The 20,207-nt window shown below is 41.0% G+C and overlaps 1 protein-coding gene across 2 annotated transcripts in view; it reads left to right on the top strand.

The window, feature by feature from the left end:
• The window catches only part of GCLC (glutamate-cysteine ligase catalytic subunit), a 38,216-nt gene extending 29,938 nt beyond the window's left edge, over window positions 1-8,278 (top strand). For both annotated transcript variants that reach the window (XM_067753432.1, XM_067753431.1), the window contains 6 exons: window positions 383-475; window positions 771-875; window positions 5,155-5,236; window positions 5,313-5,416; window positions 5,507-5,627; window positions 6,671-8,278. In XM_067753432.1, coding sequence (XP_067609533.1) covers window positions 383-475; window positions 771-875; window positions 5,155-5,236; window positions 5,313-5,416; window positions 5,507-5,627; window positions 6,671-6,882 — 717 coding nt within the window. In that variant the 3' untranslated portion in view covers window positions 6,883-8,278. The remainder of the gene's footprint in view (window positions 1-382; window positions 476-770; window positions 876-5,154; window positions 5,237-5,312; window positions 5,417-5,506; window positions 5,628-6,670) is intronic.
• The last annotated feature ends 11,929 nt before the right edge of the window (window positions 8,279-20,207 follow it).

Genomic DNA, 20,207 nt, shown 5'->3' with positions numbered 1-20,207 from the left:
TATGACCTCCATGACTGCAGCAAAGATTTTAAATTGGTTCAAGTACCCTTATTTTATGATTCTTACTCTCCGGTTCTGCATTTTTCATTCAGTATTTTCTCTTATTTTCATAGCGATGAAAAATGCAAATATGCGGCACAGGAAAATAACACGACCGCTTCTTTCAGGACTGCTGTCGTGTCGCCTGACTTCCGTTAAGCACTTGCTGTTTTGTCTCCCTAGCAGGTCACACTCCACGAAAATCTTAAATTGTACCTTTTTGTATTTGTAAATTGAAGAGTATTTGGTATGGACAGTAAACAGTCTGCTTCACGTATTAAATATCAAATCATCTTAATACCTTACTGGAAAATTGGTTTTATTCTCTGCTTTTTGAATACAGAATATTCAGTCCACAAATTGGCAGACAATGCGATTTAAACCTCCTCCTCCAAACTCCGACATTGGATGGAGAGTGGAATTCCGGCCCATGGAGGTACGCAGCCCGTCGGCAGGAACCGACTTGGACGCACCTGTTCCCAGCCACCTGCCACCCACCCGCACCCTTGTCAGAAGCTCGGGTTACTTGGAAGGCAGCACAGATCAGGTGTGCGTGTTACACGCAAGTGCAGCAGCTCGGGAGGACTGCTTCTGAGAATAGATTGTGGGCAGAGGCTTCCAGACCCAGGTGGGAGGTTAGGAGATGCTTGGGAAAGACATGACCCTCAGGGGCCTCTCAGGGAGGAGCTGTTTGCATGGTGGGCCCCTAATGTCTCGGGCCCCGTGTCCAGGTTCAGTTGACAGACTTCGAGAACTCCGCGTACGTGGTGTTCGTGGTGCTGCTCACCAGGGTGATCCTTTCCTACAAACTGGACTTTCTCATCCCGCTGTCAAAGGTAAGGATGAGTTTCAGTGTAGGGCTGGGTGTCTGTAGGTTATCATCCATTGCTCATTTATGTATAATAATTGTTTCAACTCTGACCTCACTTAGGATTGTTCCTCCCTTAGAATAAAATGCTCTTTTTCCACCCTTTTTTTTTTTTTTTTTCTTTTTAAACCTAAGTTTATGCTATAGATTTTGGTACCGTTTTGGTGGAGACTCCTGGAAAAAAATGTTAATAGTAGCTCCTTACTCAGCCCATTTGGAAGACATTTAGGGTTGCATTTGAACAATCTCTAGTTTCTAGAGGCTTTTGACTCAAGATGATGGCGGGAGGGATTCCCAAAAATGGGTTTTGTCCTGTCCAGTCCCAGGCCGATCACGATATTAGACTCAGGACGGAGGGACGTGTAACTTTGGTAGTGCAGGGAATGGAACCAAACTGGAGAGGTTTCTGAAGAACATAGTTGACGCTGCACTACTGGAAAAACAAATCTGAATCAGCCTCAGCCCAACAAAAACCAAGAAGGAGCTTTCTGGAAGCAGTTTCCCGGCAGAGCCTTGGAACAGTTCCAGGCTGTGAGGCAGCAAGGCTGGGGGCCGCGGGGCAGTAGCCAAGTGAGTATAGAGACCTTTGGTTCCTGGCCGGTGGGTCTCTCGGCACAGAGAGTGGCTGGGAAAGGCTGCCGGGCGGAGTGAGGGTCTGCCGGGGCTCAGGGCTGGAGGGAAGAGAAGCAGAGCTGCCCTGTCCCAACACACACACACACCCTGAATGTGGTACAGCCACTGGGGAGATGAACGCACATAAGGAGGGTTCACGTGAGCTGCCAGTTTATGAAATACACTTGACATGCGTGTAACTTATAGTCAGTTCCTCCGTATCTGAGAATTCAACCAGCAGCAGATCATGGAATACTGTAGTATTTACTGCTGGAAAAATCCTCATATAGGTGGACCCACATTGTTCTGGGGTCAGATATAGATGTCTGAAAGTCAGTATAAAATTGAAAACTTTTAAAGAGAAGAGCCCATGGGCCTGCAGAGTCTATTATCCTCAGTGAAATACAGTTAATTTTTTTTTTTTTTTTTTGGCCGTGTAGCATGTGGGATCTTACTTGCCTGACCAGGGATCAAACCCGCACCCCCTGCAGTGGAAGTCCAGAGTCTTAACCCCTGGACCGCCAGGGAAGTCCCAAAACACAGTTAAGGTAGAAACTGGAAAGAATTTTAAAATAAATTCTCATTAGTGCCCTCGAAGAAATTCTAGAGAAAGGTCACATCTTAAATAAACAAGCCCTGTGGACCAAAGAACATTTGGAAAGTAAGAGTTCTCAGAAACACGGGACGTGGTAGCCACACTCAGTATGCTCACCAGTAAGCAGGTGTGGTTGAAGACCAAAGTCTGTGATTTAGGGGAACCACACTGAGATTCATCCCAGCAGGATGGCAAAGAAACAGAGATTATGGGAAAAAGGATGAGAGGATTTCTCTGGAAAGTTCAGGGTTTGTATCAAAATTTAGAAGAAGAGAACAGTCTATACAAAAGAGATGTGAGATACAATAAAGAAAATAAAGAAATAGAATTTCCCCTGAGTGAGAGAGTCCACTGAGGATGAGACAGAATTATTCAAAGAAGAACCCAAGTCTAGGAATTTCTGAATCTCAAAGAGAAGATCAGTTGTCCAGACAGGAGAGGAAATTAGGATACCTAAACTTCCTGCCAAGAGGGAGAAGAAAATCAGTTGATATCATTTCTCATCTACAACATTAAACGCTAGAAGAGATGGCGAGAGGTCTACAGAATCCGAAGGGTAAAGAATTAGAACCATGCCAACCAAACTAGTCTTTAAATTGCAAGTGATTCTAACAAAAAAGATCAAATTAGGGCTAAATTAAGCCAGAAATCTTATCTAGCAAGGGGATAGGAGGGGAATGGTAGATACTTCTTAATGCTTGACATTTGGAGAGAGAATTTCAAAACTACTTGTCTAAAAGTAAGAAAGACCACTAATAGTGTAGAAATAGGATTTGTCGCCTCTAATCTCCTAGCTAAAGAGGTGGGAAAAAAAACAAAGCTTCCTGGTGCCACAAAAGTGGGTCTGGGGCCATGGGCGTGATAAGACATTATGGTCCAGAGAACATACAGTGGTAAAATAAGATGAAAACAAATTTGAATAGACTAAATTCTATTCAAAAGCTAAAATGGGTGATATAAAATAGCAATGTAATGGTACATGTTGTTTGCATAAGATATACTTAAAACAAGGACAGATGTTGACAGTAAAGAGCTCCATATGACCTCTTAACAATTCAGGAAGGGCAAAGTCTTAACAGACAAAATGTGAGAAGGTCTTAAATGAGATACAGGAAACAATTTTATATACTCTTTTCAAGATAACATTAGAGCCATTTTCTTTTTTTTAACATAAAGTGTAGCAAACATTTCTCAGCAGCATAAGAAGAATTTAAAGGCACTGTAGTACGGTGGGTAAGATGTGGCTTCCGGGTGAGCACTCAACTCATAAATCACTGGCACTACTTACTAGCTTTTTCACCTGGACAAGTTAGTTGTCCTCTCAGTGCCCCAGTCCGCAGGTGTAGAACAGAGACACATGGGCTGTCGTAAGGCCATGTGGGGTTCGTGGAGTAAGTCACTTAGCAGAGTTTCTGGCGTGTTACTCAGTTACTGACAGGCCATATAATCAAAGGATGAGAAAGACCACAGGGGAATTAAATGACACAGTTAATAAGCTTGGTTGTGTCGCCTGATCACAAATCTTATACCATGGCACACCTTTTTTAAATGCCCTGAGGAAGAATAACAAAAATTAATTAAGGAAAATTTTCACTTCTCAGAAGTAGACACTGTATAGGATACATTCCCACCAAAGTTGAACAAGAAAATGTTCAGGAAACATTTAACTATTGGAAATTTTAAATCGTTTTCCTAGTAGGTTCTAGATTAAGTCAAAACTAGAATTATAGATGCAAACTAGTATATATAGAATGGGTAAACAACAAGGTCCTACTGTATAGCACAGGGAACTATATTCAGTATCCTGGGATAAACTAGAATGGAAAAGAATACATATGTGTATAAGTAAGTCACTGCTGTACAGCACAAATTAACACAATATTGTAAATCAACTATACTTCAATAAAATTTTTTTTAAAAAGCTAGAATTATAGATTGTTTAGGAAAATGATGCCAGCAAAGATAATTTCTAAGGGAAAATCACAGCTTTAAGTACTATAAACAGAAATATTAAAAATAAACCTAAGTAAATAAGAATGTAAAGAGCTGTAGTAAAATTACAGCTTTGTAAAAGGAATTCATAAAAGCAGAAATTAAAACTGATGATCTTTGTGAGTTTTTGTCGAGACTAAGAAAAATACAAACGTTATTAGAAATGAAGCCAGATGTTCCTAGCCAGGATAGAATTTGAGATTGCTTGAATATGTTCCTGTATCTAGATTAATCCGAAGGTCATATGTGCCTTAAAACAAACAAAATAATGGTAGGAATTGATCAGTGTGAGGGGGCAAAGCTAAGTAACCAAAGACTCTGCACTGACCGTCCCTCTTCAACATGACCTCTGACTTGTGTCTGTTTTGAATATGGAGAGTCCCCTAAGATTTCATTATAGAAATAAGGGACTACTACTAAAAAGTTTTAAAAGCTCTACTTTGAGGGTCTTAAAAAGTCATTGGAGAAATGGAGAATTCACAAATAGGGGTTGGGGTCTCCTGAGGGAGTGGGCACGGCAGAGCCGCAGGTGGGCAGGCAGCATCGGTGACCCGCCCTGGGAGGGGTCACCTTATTCCAGATCCCACAGCCCGCCTATGAGGCAGCAAAGCCCCAGAGGCAGGGAGGGCACAGCCCTCAACTCTAGGTGGCAGGAGAGGCAGGAGCGTGAGTCTGGGCTGTGAGGAGGGACCAGCCCCCTGACCTCCCAATGCCATAGAGTCATCCCAGGGTGTCTCAAGGGACCTCGAGATGTGGGCGGCCTACATGAGTGTAAGTTTCGCATTGATTTTTAAGGTAAGCTTCTCTTAGAATTGCCCCATTGTTATTAAAAAGCACATCCCAGCAGTCTGGGGTTGAGGGACACAGCCCCACATGACAGTGCAAAGTCTTATCTGGCCGCCAGCAAGCGCTGGCTATGGGAGGCTTCTTCCCAGATGGGTCAAGATCGCGAGCTGAGCAAGGCACCACAGCCCCCAAATGCGCCGGAGCGGGAGTGCCCTGACTTTGGCAATGTTCTCACTTGGCTGCGATGGTTTTCCTCCCTCAGGTTGATGAGAACATGAAAGTAGCACAGAAGCGAGATGCCGTCCTGCAGGGATTGTTTTATTTCAGAAAAGATATTTGCAAAGGTACTGCCTCCTCTTGCATTTTTGGGGTCCCTGTAGGCCACACGGGCCGCTAACACCCTCTGCGCCCCTCTGGCAGGTGGCAACGCCATGGTGGACGGCCGCAACAAGACCACGGGCAGCACCGAGCCAGCAGCCGAGGAGTACGCACTCATGACCATCGACACCATCATCAACGGCAAGGTAGGGCCCGCGCCCCAGCTACCCCGCCCCTCCCCCACCCCACCCCCCGCCCCCGGGGAGTCAGATGACAGCGCATCCTGCTTCTTGCAGGAAGGCATGTTCCCCGGGCTGATCCCCATCCTGAACTCTTACTTGGAAAACATGGAGGTGGACGTGGACACCAGATGCAGTATTCTGAACTACCTGAAGCTGATTAAGAAGAGAGCATCCGGTATGCCATTCTGCACTTTGCTTTTTTAAAAATCTCTTAACGTAGGCGGAACCTCACAATCTTACAATATTCAGTTTTTAAAGCAGTCTTTTATTAAAGTACATGGTATCCTAAATCAATGAACTTTCCCACATTGTGCCGTCTCGGCGGTTGGATGCACCTTGTAATCTTTGACAGTCACCGTTTGATTAGCAGTGCTTTTGTTCTTGCTGGTTCATACAATAACGCTGCATCTTTAAGCCGATGGCCTCTTAGGCAACGAAATACAGTATCTGGATTGCCTGTTCGACATTTATGCCCGACTGTGTGTGTCGTGAGGCACCCTGGGCTCTTTGCACAGTGAGTCTAAGCCAGTCCTCAGGTTAACTAATAGCACAGCTAAGACGGTGGCCCTCCAGCCTGCCTCCCTACAGGGGTGCCCTGGAACCCCACTTTCTCAGCTTTGAGATCATGGTGGCTGGGGAGCTGTCAGCCGTGACTAAAAGGACAGTAGCAGTGGCATCTGTATTTTGCTCGAGGCTTCTGTAAAATTTCCAGATCCACAAAGGATATACCCCACCCCGCAAATGCTGTATCTGCCAGTTTCTATCTTCATGCATCTACTTCTCATTATTCTCTCCGCCTCTTTGATCAGATGGCTCTGGGGAACTCGGGGGCCCTCCTGTCCCGGGGCAGTCTCGTGACACCGGCATGGGCAGGACTTGGCCAGATGGGAGAACTCGGGCTCTAGTCCACACACATTGGCTCCCGTGTCTTAGAGCCGACAGCATCACCATGTGGGTGGCATCTAACAGGTCCCATAGCAGTGGGATGTGTGTGTTCTCACTGCCTGCCTACAACATGAAACCCTTCCCCAGGAGGAAGCCACGTAATACAGCTCGTCCTGGCCCCTGCCAGGTGGCTACACCAGAAGGCCACACTGATTCTTCTTCAGGATTGTATTATGTGGGCCAATAAATGTCAACTTACGAAAGAAAAAGACCAAACAAACAAAAAAAAAACACTACCATTAAGTTGTTAAAAAAAAAAAATTTTTTTTTCAGGAGAATTAATGACAGTTGCCAGATGGATGAGGGAGTTCATCGCAAACCATCCAGACTACAAGCAAGACAGTGTAATAACTGACGAGATGAACTACAGCCTTCTTTTAAAGTGTAACCAAATCGCAAATGAATTATGTGAGTGCCCAGAGTTACTTGGACCAGCATTTAGGAAAGTAAAGTACAGTGGCAGTAAAACTGACTCTTCCAACTAGACGTCCTGCAGAAGGAGAAATGCTTCACCGTGTTAGTGAAGGACTGACCGCAGGATCAGCCCGTGTGCATGGTGTGAGGACCAGATAATAGCACTGCACTGTTTCTTGCGCTGCTCGGCAGAAGTGGGTTTAGGCAAATCTAGAGTTTATACAGTGTACATGTACATAGTAAAGTATTTTTATGATTAACAATGTATTTTAATAACACTGTATCTAAAGTCATTTGTGAGCTGGCTTGTACATTTTTCAGTTCTGACTCTGGAGCAACTACTGTGGAAACGGTTTTGTAAATGTAACTTACTGATAACTATATCTGCATTCCAGAGTTTAAAATGTTTACTGTAAATTTTGAGGTTTTTTTAAAAGACTTTACCTGGACCTGATTCACTGAAATCTATCACTTCACCTTGAAAACAGTTTGTCCTGCTAATTTTCTTTGAGTCCTCTCCTTTGGCATATACATGAAATCACTATTGAATCCACCAAAGTGCTTTGAGGGGAAGCTTAGATTTCCGGCACCTTATCCATGACGATTCTTTTGTAATTGGAATAGCTAACCCCTCGGTAACCCTGTCCCAAGCTTTTCCCACTAAACAGAACCCACTGAACTGACAGTACTTTCTGTCGACGTTTGCTAATTTTGGCATCAAGTTTGAAGACAACTCTGGAGAAAGACTCTGAGTTCACGTGTAGTGATTATTGGGGGTAATTTTTTTATGGAAAAAGGGGAGAATTGTTTTTCTTCTTGTACATACCAAGAGTAATGTCAAAAATGCCACCAGCTCTTCTGTTGTGGTCACCTGTTTATTCTGATTGCGGCTATCTACTTAAATTTTCAAATCAAACGCAGCTGCTGAAGTTTCTGTTTTGCTACTTTTTCTCTAGTTTCCAGTAAGCATATTACAGACATTCTTCTAAAAGCCATTCATTCTAGATTTTACCTGGGGATTTTTCTACATACTACTTACCTTCTCTGTGAAACTCATAAATTAATCATGATATGCACTAAGTTTTGTGAATCAGGACCCTAAATGTTTAATTGTAAATAATTTAAGTTTCACAGAATTGTTAGAGCTTTTTGTTGAAGTTTTTTTTCCCCAATTAGTTAAAAGTCTTAAAACTGCTTCTGAAAAAACTATGTATAGTAGATTATGCAAACTTTACAGGCATAAATATCTAAACTGTCATGCTAATTTTAAGAAATGGCCATAAGCTTCAGCTAAACCTGTTTGTGTATAGATACTAGGGTTTGTGCTATATTTCATACATGCATTTTGGAGGATTAAAGAACACCTGGTTTTCCTTTGCAATTTGCTTGTGTAAATTCAGTTTGTAAAAAGGCAGTAAAGTGTTTGTGGTATGAGGAAATAAAAGAATGGAATTGGCATTGTGAAAACTCTTGAATGTGTGAGTTCTACAACTAAACGGATGGTGGTGAGGGTGGTTTTTTTTTAATTAGCCCAGATATGCCAGGAAATAATTTCTTCATCATGATCCTCAGCTCCTTCTAGAAAGACTCATAGTGATGAAAACAGATGCCTCACCTCCCTAGTAGCTGTCAACCCCTGTGGGGAGAAGAGAAATGACCACTGGAAGTGAATTTTTCTTCTACTCCAAACTGTCGCTGTGCCAAGTCAGTGGTCACATGGTGAGTTACAGGTAAATCGGGCTGTGTGCGCACTGGGGTGCTGTCCTGCTCAGACTGGCTCAGCAGGCCCTGCAGAGAACTGTTTCCAACCCATGTCTTTGGACTCACATCCCTCTACTACCCCCAACCCCTAGTTCATCTTGTCCACCCACTTTTCTCAGCTTCATCTGCTTGTCTACTTTTAACTGAACGATCCTAGGGCAGGGTCATTGTCAAATTAATCTGCATACATGTCTCTTACTGAAGTGCACCTCTGGCTCTGTGGGCCTGACATGGGGGCCCACGTTCCTGCATTTCTAAGAGGCCCCCAGGTAATGCTGACGCTGCTGGTGTGTGGGCCACGTCAAGTAACAAGGACTTAGATCACTTCTGTACCTCAGACACAAATCAATTCTAAGTCTCAAATGACACTGGTCTTCAATTCCAATGTGTGTTTATCTGAAAACCAAATAACGGCACCCTATCTATATCCAAGACAGAAAGTACCACCTTTCATAAGCTTTCCTGCCTGAACTCAGCTGAGGGTTCAGGGCTTTGGGAACAGAACGATGAACACTGAGATAAGCAAAGAGGGCCTTTTCCTTGGTGGAAATAGCTGCGGCTGAGCCCAGACCCTCACTTAGAACACAACTGGCCCTAACTTAACCCATCCAGTCTCCTGGATTAACAAGCGGTTTCCTCCTGGTCCCAGGCTGCCTCTGCCCCTGCCACCGGCTCCTCCCTGAGGCTGTTTGTGAGCCTTCTGTCCCTCAGTGGAGGGAGCTGGCCTTAGCCGCCGCCTTCTAAACCACCTACATGAAAGTTAACTAAGAGTGGAAAGTGTGGAAACCCAGGATGTGGTGAGAGGCCATGTCTCAGGAGGTTTCTTGGGGATCTTGCAGAACAAAATGTGACAGTATCCTTCAAGCAGCTGGTGGTGTCTGACGTGGGGGAAGGGACGTGCGATGTGTGCCTGGGGTGCCTGGGCATCAAGGCTTTTGGCTAGGAAGGGGCCCCTTTCAGAACTGTACATAGGCTACGTCACTGCAAGGTTCTTGGGGCTGCTGCTAATGAATTTTCCATTTAGGTTAAGGCTCCCCCTGGCTTTCCCTGAAGATAAGCCACTGAGATCTACCAGCTGCTCTCTCCTCTCCATTATGCTTTTGTGTAAATATTTAACATTCCCTGTAAAAACTTCGGAACATACATGCCAAGTGATATTTAGTAAAGTGTAAATTGGAAGGAAACTCATGAGGTCTGGACTGGACGTGAGGAGGCCTTGGTGGGTGACCTTGGCTGGGAAAGATACACTCCTCCGACTATTTGCATTTTCTTGGTAAGTGGTGGCTGAAATTGGCTGGGAAGTCCCTAAAGCCCCTTTCATGCTTAACATTTTATGAAATGAAACATTATAAAGTTAATTATGGAAAATGCATTAAGAGTAATGGTGCCTCCAGCTTTGATTTCAAACCATATTAAAAAGCTGTGGTAATCAAATCCGTACGGAATTTGGAAGAACAGATCAATGGAACAGAATAGAGAGCCCAGAAATAAACTCACATATACTTGGTCAATTAATTTACAACAAAAGAGCCAATATACAGTGGGGAAAGGACAGTCTCTTCAATATATGGTGTTGGGAAAACTGGACAACCACATGCAAAAGAATGAAATTAGACTACTATCAATATTCACATTGTACACAAAAATTAAAATGGGTTAAAGACTTGAATGTAAGACCTGAAACCATAGCCTCCTAGAAGACAACATAGGGTGTTAAGCTTCTTGACATAGGTCTTGATGATTTTTTGAATCTGACACCAAAAGCAACAAAAGTAAAAATAAACAAGTAGGACTACATCAAACTACAAAAATTCCTTTGCAGCCTTCAGAAAATGAAAAAGCAACCTACTGAATGGGAGGAAATATTTGCAAATCATGTATCTGATAAAGGGGTTAATATCCAAAATATATACAAAAATTCATACAACTCAATAGTAAAACAAAAATCCCCTTATGGGCACAGGACATTTTCCATGAGCTTCCCATTTTATTTACTCCAATGCTACCCTGAAAGATGCCCTGGGTACCCCATCCTCATCAGTACCTTCCTCCTAGAACCCAAGGCATTCGGCCTGATCATCGGCAGCCTCATTCTTTAAAAAACAGTCCCGTGATGTCATCCTCCCACCCCACCCCCACCAGCTGCCCCCTTGCTCCCGGGGTCCAGAGGAACAGGAAGCCGGGGTCACGGAGTGGCTGGTGGGCAGGCTGCATCCACCATTGGCCCCAACAAAGATCCGGGTAGGCTCCAGTGCTGGGTCAAATCAGGCCAAACAACCAACAGGGAGGAAACGCAGCCCCACCCATCATCAGACAAGCAGATTAAAGTTTTACTGGGCTGTGCCCACCAAAGCAACATGCAGCTCTACCCACCACAAGTCCCTCCCATCAGGAAGCTTGCACAAGACTCTTAGATAGCCTCATCCACCAGAGGGCAGACAGCAGAAGCAAGAAGAACTACAATTCTGCAGCCTGTGAAAGGAAAACCACATTCACAGAAATATAGACAAAATGAAAATGCAGAGGACTTTGTACCTGATAAAGGAACAAGATAAAAAAAACCAGAAAAACAACTAAATGAAGTGGAGATAGGCAACCTTCCAGAAAAAGAATTCAGAATAATGATAGTGAAGATGATCCAGAACCTCAGGAAAAGAATGGAGGCAAAGATCGAGAAGATGCAAGAAATGTTTAACAAAGACCTAGAAGAATTAAAGAATAAACCCCTAGAAGAATTAAAGAACAAACAAACAGAGATGAACAATACAATAACTGAAATGAAAACTACACTAGAAGGATTCAATAGCAGAATAACTGAAGCAGAAGAACGGATAAGTGACCTGGAAGGCAGAATGGTGGAATTCACTGCTGTGTAACAGAATAAAGAAAAAAGAATGAAAAGAAATGAAGACAGCCTAAGAGACCTCTGGGACAATATTAAACACAACAACATTTGCATTATAGGGGTCCCAGAAGGAGAAGAGAGACAGAAAGGACCTGAGAAAATAGTTGAAGAGATTATAGTTGAAAACTTCCCTAACATGGGAAAGGAAATAGCCACCCAAGTCCAGGAAGCACAGAGAGTCCCAGGCAGGATAAACCCAAGGAGAAGCATGCCAAGACACATAGTAATCAGATTGGCAAAAATTAAAGACAAAGAAAAATTATTGAAAGCATCAAGGGAAAAACAACATACAAGGGAACTCCCATAAAGTTAACAGCTGATTTCCCAGCAGAAACTCTACAAGCCAGAACGGAGTGGCACAATATATTTAAGTGATGAAAGGGAAGAACCTACAACCAAGATTACTCTACCTGGCAAGGATTTCATTCAGATTTGATGGGGAAATCAAAAGCTTTACAGACAAGCAAAAGCTAAGAGAATTCAGCACCACCAAACCAGCTCTACAAAAACTGCTAAAATCACTTCTCTAAGTGGGAAACACAAGAGGAGAAAAGGACCTACAAAAACAAACCCAAAACAATTAACAAAATGGTCATAGGAACATACATATCGATAATTACCTTAAACGTGAATGGGTTAAGTGCTCCAACCAAAAGACACAGGCTGGCTGAATGGATACAAAAACAAGCCCCATATATATGCTGTCTACAAGAGACCCACTTCAGACCTAGGGACACATACAGACTGAAAGTGAGGGAATGGAAAAAGATATTCCATACAAATGGAAATCAAAAGAAAGCTGGAGTAGCAGTACTCATATCGGATAAAATAGACTTTAAAATAAAGAATGTTACAAGAGACAAGGAAGGACACTATATAATGATCAAGGGATCAATCCGAGAAGATATAACAATTATAAATATATATGCACACAACATAGGAACACCTCAATACATAAGGCAACGGCTAACAGCTATAAAAGAGGAAATGGACAGTAACACAATAATACTGGGGGACTTACACCTCACTTACATCAATGGACAGATCATCCAGACAGAAAGTTAATAAGGAAACACAAGCTTTAAATGACACAATAGACCAAATTGATTTAATTGATATTTATAGGGCATTCCATCCAAAAACAGCAGATTATACTTTCTTCTCAAGTGCACATGGAACATTCTCCAGGATAGATCACATCTTGGGTCACAAATCAAGCCTCGGTAAATTTAAGAACATTGAAATCATATCAAGCATCTTTTCCGACCACAATGCTATGAGATTAGAAATAAATTACAGGGAAAAAAAAGTTAAAAAACACAAACACATGGAGACTAAGCAATACGTTACTAAATAACCAAGAGATCACTGAAGAAATCAAAGAGGAAATCAAAAAATACCTAGAGACAAATTACAATGAAAATATGATGATCCAAACCTATGGGATGCAGCAAAAGCAGTTCTAAAAGGGAAGTTTATAGCAATACAAGCCTACCTCAAGAAACAAGAAAAATCTCAAATAAACGATTTAACCTTACACCTGAAGGAACTAGAAAAAGAAGAACAAAAAAAACCCAAAGTTAGTAGAAGGAAAGAAATCAAAAAGATCAGAGCAGAAATAAATGAAATAGAAACAAAGAAAACAATAGAAATGTCAATAAAACTAAAGCTGATTGTTTGAAAAGATAAACAAAATTGATAAACCTTTAGCCAGACTCATTAAGAAAAAGGAGAGGACTCAAATCAGTAAAATTAAAATGAAAAAGGAGAAGTCACAACGGACACTGCAGAAATACAAAGCATCATAAGACACTACTACAAGCAACTGTATGCCAATAAAATGGACAACCTGGAAGAAATGGACAAATTCTTAGAAAGGTACAATTTTCTAAGGCTGAACCAGGAAGAAATAGAAAATATGAACAGACCAATCACAAGTAATGAAATTGAAACTGTGATTAAATATCTTCCAACAGCTCTCTTGGTAGGAACCAAGATGGCGGAGTAGAAGGACGTGCTCTTACTCCCTCTTGTGAGAGCACCAGAATCACAACTAGCTGCTGGACAATCATCAACAGGAAGACACTGGAACTCACCAAAAAATATACCCCACATCCAAAGACAAAGGAGAAGCCACAGTGAGATGGTAGGAGGGCCACAATCACAGTAAAATCATATACCATAACAGTGGGTGGGTGACTCACAGACTGGAGAACACTTATACCAAAGAAGTCCACCCACTGGAGTGAAGCTTCTGAGCCCCACATCAGGCTTCCCAACCTGGGGGTCTGGCAATGGGAGGAAGAATTCCTAGAGAATCAGATTTTGAAACCTAGTGGGATTTGATTGCAGGACTTTGACAGGACTGGGGGAAACAGAGACTCCACTCTTGGAGGGTACACACAAAGTAGTGTGCACATTGGGACCCATGGGAAGGAGCAGTGACCCCAGGAGAGACTGAACCAGACCTACCTGCTAGTGTTGGAGGGTCTCCTGCAGAGGCCAGGGGTGGCTGTGAATCACCGTGGAGACAAGGACACTGGCAGCAGAAATTCTAGGAAGTACTCCTTGACATGAGCCCTCCCAGAATCTGTCATTAGCCCCAAAAAAGAGCCCAGGTGGGCTCCAGTGCTGGGTTGCCTCAGGCCAAACAACCAACAGGGAGGGAACCCAGCCCCACCCATCATCAGACAAGCAGATTAAAGTTTTACTGAGCTCTGCCCACCAGAGCAACACCCAGCTCTACCCACCACAAGTCCCTCCCATCAGGAAGCTTGCACAAGACTCTTAGATAGCCTCATCCACCAGAGGGCAGACAGCAGAAGCAAGAACTACAATTCTGCAGCCTGTGAAAGGAAAACCACATTCACAGAAATATAGACAAAATGAAAATGCAGAGGACTTTGTACCCGATGAAGGAACAAGATTAAAAAACCCAGAAAAACAACTACATGAAGTGGAGGTAGGCAACCTTCCAGAAAAAGAATTCAGAAAAATGATAGTGAAGATGATCCAGAACCTCAGGAAAAGAATGGAGGCAAAGATCGAGAAGATACAAGAAATGTTTAACAAAGACATAGAAGAATTAAAGGATAAACCCCTAGAAGAATTAAAGAACAAACAAACAGAGATGAACAATACAATAACTGAAATGAAAACTACACTAGAAGGAATCAATAGCAGAATAACTGAAGCAGAAGAACGGATAAGTGACCTGGAAGGCAGAATGGTGGAATTCACTGCTGTGTAACAGAATAAAGAAAAAAGAATGAAAAGAAATGAAGACAGCCTAAGAGACCTCTGGGACAACATTAAAGCCAACAACATTTGCATTATAGGGGTCCCAGAAGGAGAAGAGAGACAGAAAGGACCTGAGAAAATAGTTGAAGAGATTATAGTTGAAAACTTCCCTAACATGGGAAAGGAAATAGCCACCCAAGTCCAGGAAGTGCAGAGAGTCCCATACACGATAAACCCAAGGAGAAAGACGCCGAGACACATAGTAATCAAATTGGCAAAAGTTAAAGACAAAGAAAAATTATTGAAAACATCAAGGGAAAAACAACAAATAATATACAAGGGACCTCCCATAATGTTAACAGCTGATTTCTCAACAGAAACTCTACAAGCCAGAAGGGAGTGGCATGATATACTTAAAGTGATGAAAGGGAAGAACCTACAATCAAGATTACTCTACCTGGCAAGGATCTTATTCAGATTTGATGGAGAAATCAAAAGCTATACAGACAAACAAAAGCTAAGAGAACTCAGCACCACCAAACCAGCTCTATAACAAATGCTAAAGGAGCTTCTCTAAGTGGGAAACACAAGAGGAGAAAAGGACCAACGAAAACAAACCCAAAACAATTAACAAAATGGTCATAGGAACATACATATCAATAATTACCTTAAATGTGAATGGATTAAATGCTCCAACCAAAAGACACAGGCTGGCTGAATGGATACAAAACCAAGCCCCATATATATGCTGTCTACAAGAGACCCACTTCAGACCTAGGGACACATACAGACTGAAAGTGAAGGAATGGAAAAAGATATTCCATGCAAATGGAAATCAAAAGAAAGCTGGAGTAGCAATACTCATATCAGATAAAATAGACTTTAAAATAAAGAATGTTACAAGAGACAAGGAAGGACACTACATAATGATCAAGGGATCAATCCAAGAAGATATAACAATTACAAATATACATGCACCCAACATAGGAGCACCTCAATACATAAGGCAACGGCTAACAGCTATAAAAGAGGAAAACGACAGTAACACAATAATGCTGGGGGGCTTACACCTCAGTTACACCAATGGACAGATCATCCAAAATGAAAATAAATAAGGAAACAGAAGCTTTAAATGACACAATAGACCAGATAGATTTAATTGATATTTATAGGACATTCCATCCAAAAACAGCAGATTACACTTTCTTCTCAAGTGCGCACGGAACATTCTCCAGGATAGATCACATCTTGGGTCACAAATCAAGCCTCAGTTAATTTAAGAAAATTGAAATCATATCAAGCATCTTCTCCGACCACAATGCTATGAGATTAGAAATGAATCACAGGGAAAAAAAAGTAAAAAACACAAACACATGGAGGCTAAATAATACGTTGCTAAATAGCCAAGAGATCACTGAAGAAATCAAAGAGGAAATCAAAAAATGCCTAGAGACAAATGACAATGAAAACACGACGATCCAAAACCTATGGGATGCAGCTAAATCAGTTCTAAGAGGGAAGTTTATAGCTATACAAGCCTACCTCAAGAAACAAGAAAAATCTCAAATAAACAATGTAATCTTACACCTAAAGGAACTAGACAAAGAAGAACAAACAAAACCCAAAGTTGGCAGAAGGAAAGAAATCAAAAAGATCAGAGCAGAAATAAATGAAATAGAAACAAAGAAAACAATAGCAATGTCAATAAAACTAAAAGCTGATTGTTTGAGAAGATAAAATTGATAAACCATTAGCCAGACTCATGAAAAAACAGAGGGAGAGGACTCAAATCAATAAAATTAGAAATGAAAAAGGAGAAGTTACAACAGACACTGCAGAAATACAAAGCATTCTAAGAGACTACTACAAGCAACTCTATGCCTGTAAAATGGACAACCTGGAAGAAATGGACAAATTCTTAAAAAGGTATAACCTTCCAAGACTGAACCAGGAAGAAATAGAAAATATGAACAATAGGTAGGGTGGGAGGGAGGGAGACACAAGAGGGAAGAGATACGGGAACATATGTATATGTATAACTGATTCACTTTGTTATAAAGCAGAAATTAACACACCATTGTAAAGCAATTATACCCCAATAAAGATGTTTAAAAAAAAAAAGAAAGAAAATATGAACAGACCAATCACAAGTAATGAAATTGAAACTGTGATTAAAAATCTTCCAACAAACAAAAGTCCAGGACCAGAGGGCTGCACGGTGAATTCTATCAGACATTTAGAGAAGAGCTAACACCCATCCTTCTAAAACTCTTCCAAAAAATTGCAGAGGAAGAAACACTCCCAAACTCATTCTATAAGGCCACCATCACCCTGATACCTAAACCAGACAAAGATACTACAAAAAAAGAAAATTACAGACCAATATCACTCATGAATATACATGCAAAAATCCTCAAGAAAATACTAGCAAACAGAATCCAACAACACATTAAAGGGATCATACACCATGATCAAGTGGGGTTTATCCAAGGGATGCAAGGATTCTTCAGTATATGCAAATCAATCAATGTGATACACCATATTAACAAATTGAAGAATAAAAACCACATGATCATCTCAATAGATGCAGAAAAAGATTTTGACAAAATTCAACATCCATTTATGATAAAAACCCTCCAGAAAGTGGGCATAGAGGGAACTTACCTCAACATAATAAAGGCCATATATGACAAACCCACAGCCAACATCATTCTCAATGGTGAGAAACTGAATGCATTTCCTCTAAGATTAAGAACAAGACAAGGATGTCCACTCTCACCACTATTATTCAACATAATTTTGGAAGTCCTAGCCACGTCAATCAGAGAAGAGAAAGAAATAAAAGGAATACAAATTGGAAAAGAAGAAGTGAAACTGTCACTGTTTGCAGATGACATGATACTATACATAGGGAATCCTAAAAATGCCACCAGAAAACTACTAGAGCTAATCAATGAATTTGGTAAAGTTGCAGGATACAAAATTAATGCACAGAGATCTCTTGCATTCCTATACACTAACAACGAAAGATCAGAAAGAGAAATTAAGGAAACAATCCCATTCACCACTGCACCAAAAAGAATCAAATACCTAGGAATAAACCTACCTAAAGAGGTAAAAGACCTGTACTCAGAAAACAATAAGACACTGATGAAAGAAATCAAACATGACACAAACAGATGGAGAGAGATATACCATGTTCTTGGACTGGAAGAATCAATATTGTGAAAATGACTATACTACCCAAAGCAATCTACAGATTCAATGCAATCCCTATCAAATTACCAATGGCATTTTTTACAGAACTAGAACAAAAAATCTTAAAATTTGTATGAAGACACAAAAGACCCCGAATAGCCAAAGCAATATTGAGGGAAAAAAAACAGAGCTGGAGGAATCAGACTCCCTGACTTCAGACTATACTACAAAGCTACAGTAATCAAGACAATATGGTACTGGCACAAAACCAGAAATATAGATCACTGATACAGGATAGAAAGCCCAGAGATAAACCCATGCACCTATGGTCAACTAAGCTATGACAAAGGAGGCAAGGATATACAATGCAGAAAAGACAATCTCTTCAATAAGTGGTGTTGGGAAAACTGGACAGTTACATGTAAAAGAATGAAATCAGAACACTCCCTAACACCATACACAAAAATAAGCTCAAACTGGATTAGAGACCTAAATGTAAGACCAGACACTATAAAACTCTTAGAGGAAAACATAGGAAGAACACTCTTTGACATAAATCACAGCAAGATATTTTTTGATCCACTTCCTAGAGTAATGGAAATAAAAACAAAATAAACAAGTGAAACCTAATGAAACTTTTGCAAAGCAAAGGAAACTACAGTCAAGACGAAAATACAACCCTTAAAATGGGAGAAAATATTTGCAAATGATTTAACGGACAAAGGATTAATCTCCAAAATATATAAACAGCTCATGCAGCTCAATATTAAGAAAACAAACAACCCAATCAAAAAATGGACAGAACACATAAATAGACATTTCTCCAAAGACATACAGATGGCCAAGAAGCACATGAAAAGCTGCTCAACATCACTAGCTATTAGAGAAATGCAAATCAAAACTACAATGAGGTATCACCTCACACCAGTTAGAATGGGCATCATCAGAAAATCTACAAACAACAAACGCTGGAGAGGGTGTGGAGAAAAGGGATCCCTCTTGCACTGTTGGTGGGAATGTAAATTGATACAGCCACTATGGAGAACAGTATGGAGATTCCTTAAAAAACTAAAAATAGAATTACCATATGACCCAGCAATTCCATTACTGGGTGTATACCCAGAGAAAACCATAATTCAAAAAGAAACATGCACCCCAATATTCGTTGCAGCACTGTTTACAAGAGCTAGGTCATGGAAGCAACCTAAATGCCCATCGACAGACAAATGGATAAAGAAGATGTGGTACATATATACAATGGAATATTACTCAGCCATAAAAAGGAACGAAATTGGGTCATTTGTAGAGACGTGGATGGATCTAGAGACTGTCACACAGAGTGAAGTAAGTCAGAAAGAGAAAAACAAATATCGTATATTAACGCATACATGTGGAACCTAGAAAAATGGTACAGATGAGCAGGTTTGCAGGGCTAAAATAGAGTCACAGATGTAGAGAACAAACATATGAACACCAAGGGGGGAAACTGATGGTGGGGGGTGGTGATGGTGGGATGAATTGGGAGATTGGGGTTGACATATATACACTAATATGTATAAAATAGATAACTAGTAAGAACCTGCTGTATAAAAAATAAATGAAATAAAATTAAAATTTTTTTAAAAGAGAAAGAAAGGGAAATATCCCCAATTAAATGAGGAAGTCAAAAAGGGAACTAGGAGGAATGGATTGATCACTTTTTCACATAAAATATTAATTATTCTAAAGCAGAGTTGCTGTGCCAAAGGCTGATTTGAGTCCTTTATCAATCTCTCAGCCCCCTGTAGAATGTGATTTAGACATTGACCCTATTACATTGTTAGTTACATGCCCTACAAAGGTACCTTCAAGAACCTCCATTCCACATGGAGGGTCTTGTAGAATGTGATTTGGACATTGACCTTATTACATTGTTATTTACATGCTCTACAAAGGTACCTTCAAGACCCCCCATTCCACAAGGATTGCCCCCGATAAGCCGCTTTCTCTATGTGTATCCTGGAGGTCCCACTAAACTCAGTGACAGTATATGGAGACAATCCTGAAAAACTTGGGTGACCATCGCTGACCAGCACAGAGCTGGCTCACAATAGCGCCCCAGTTAAAATGTTACAAATACAACTGGATCAAACCTTTAAAGCACGAAATTAAAACAATCCTCCTAAGGAAGGAAATCTGAGTTTCAAAAGAGGAACTTCATATTGAGTATCTAACCAGCAACTGATGATGATATTCACAGATGAATCTGATTGGTTCTCCAAAACTGAGACGACCCAATCCAGGAACAAAGAA

This window comes from Pseudorca crassidens, chromosome 10 (assembly GCF_039906515.1).
Source record: "Pseudorca crassidens isolate mPseCra1 chromosome 10, mPseCra1.hap1, whole genome shotgun sequence".
In the NCBI taxonomy this organism is placed as follows: Eukaryota; Metazoa; Chordata; class Mammalia; order Artiodactyla; family Delphinidae; genus Pseudorca; species Pseudorca crassidens.
Note: the sequence above shows the minus strand (reverse complement) of the source record. Positions and strands in the feature narration are given on the sequence as shown.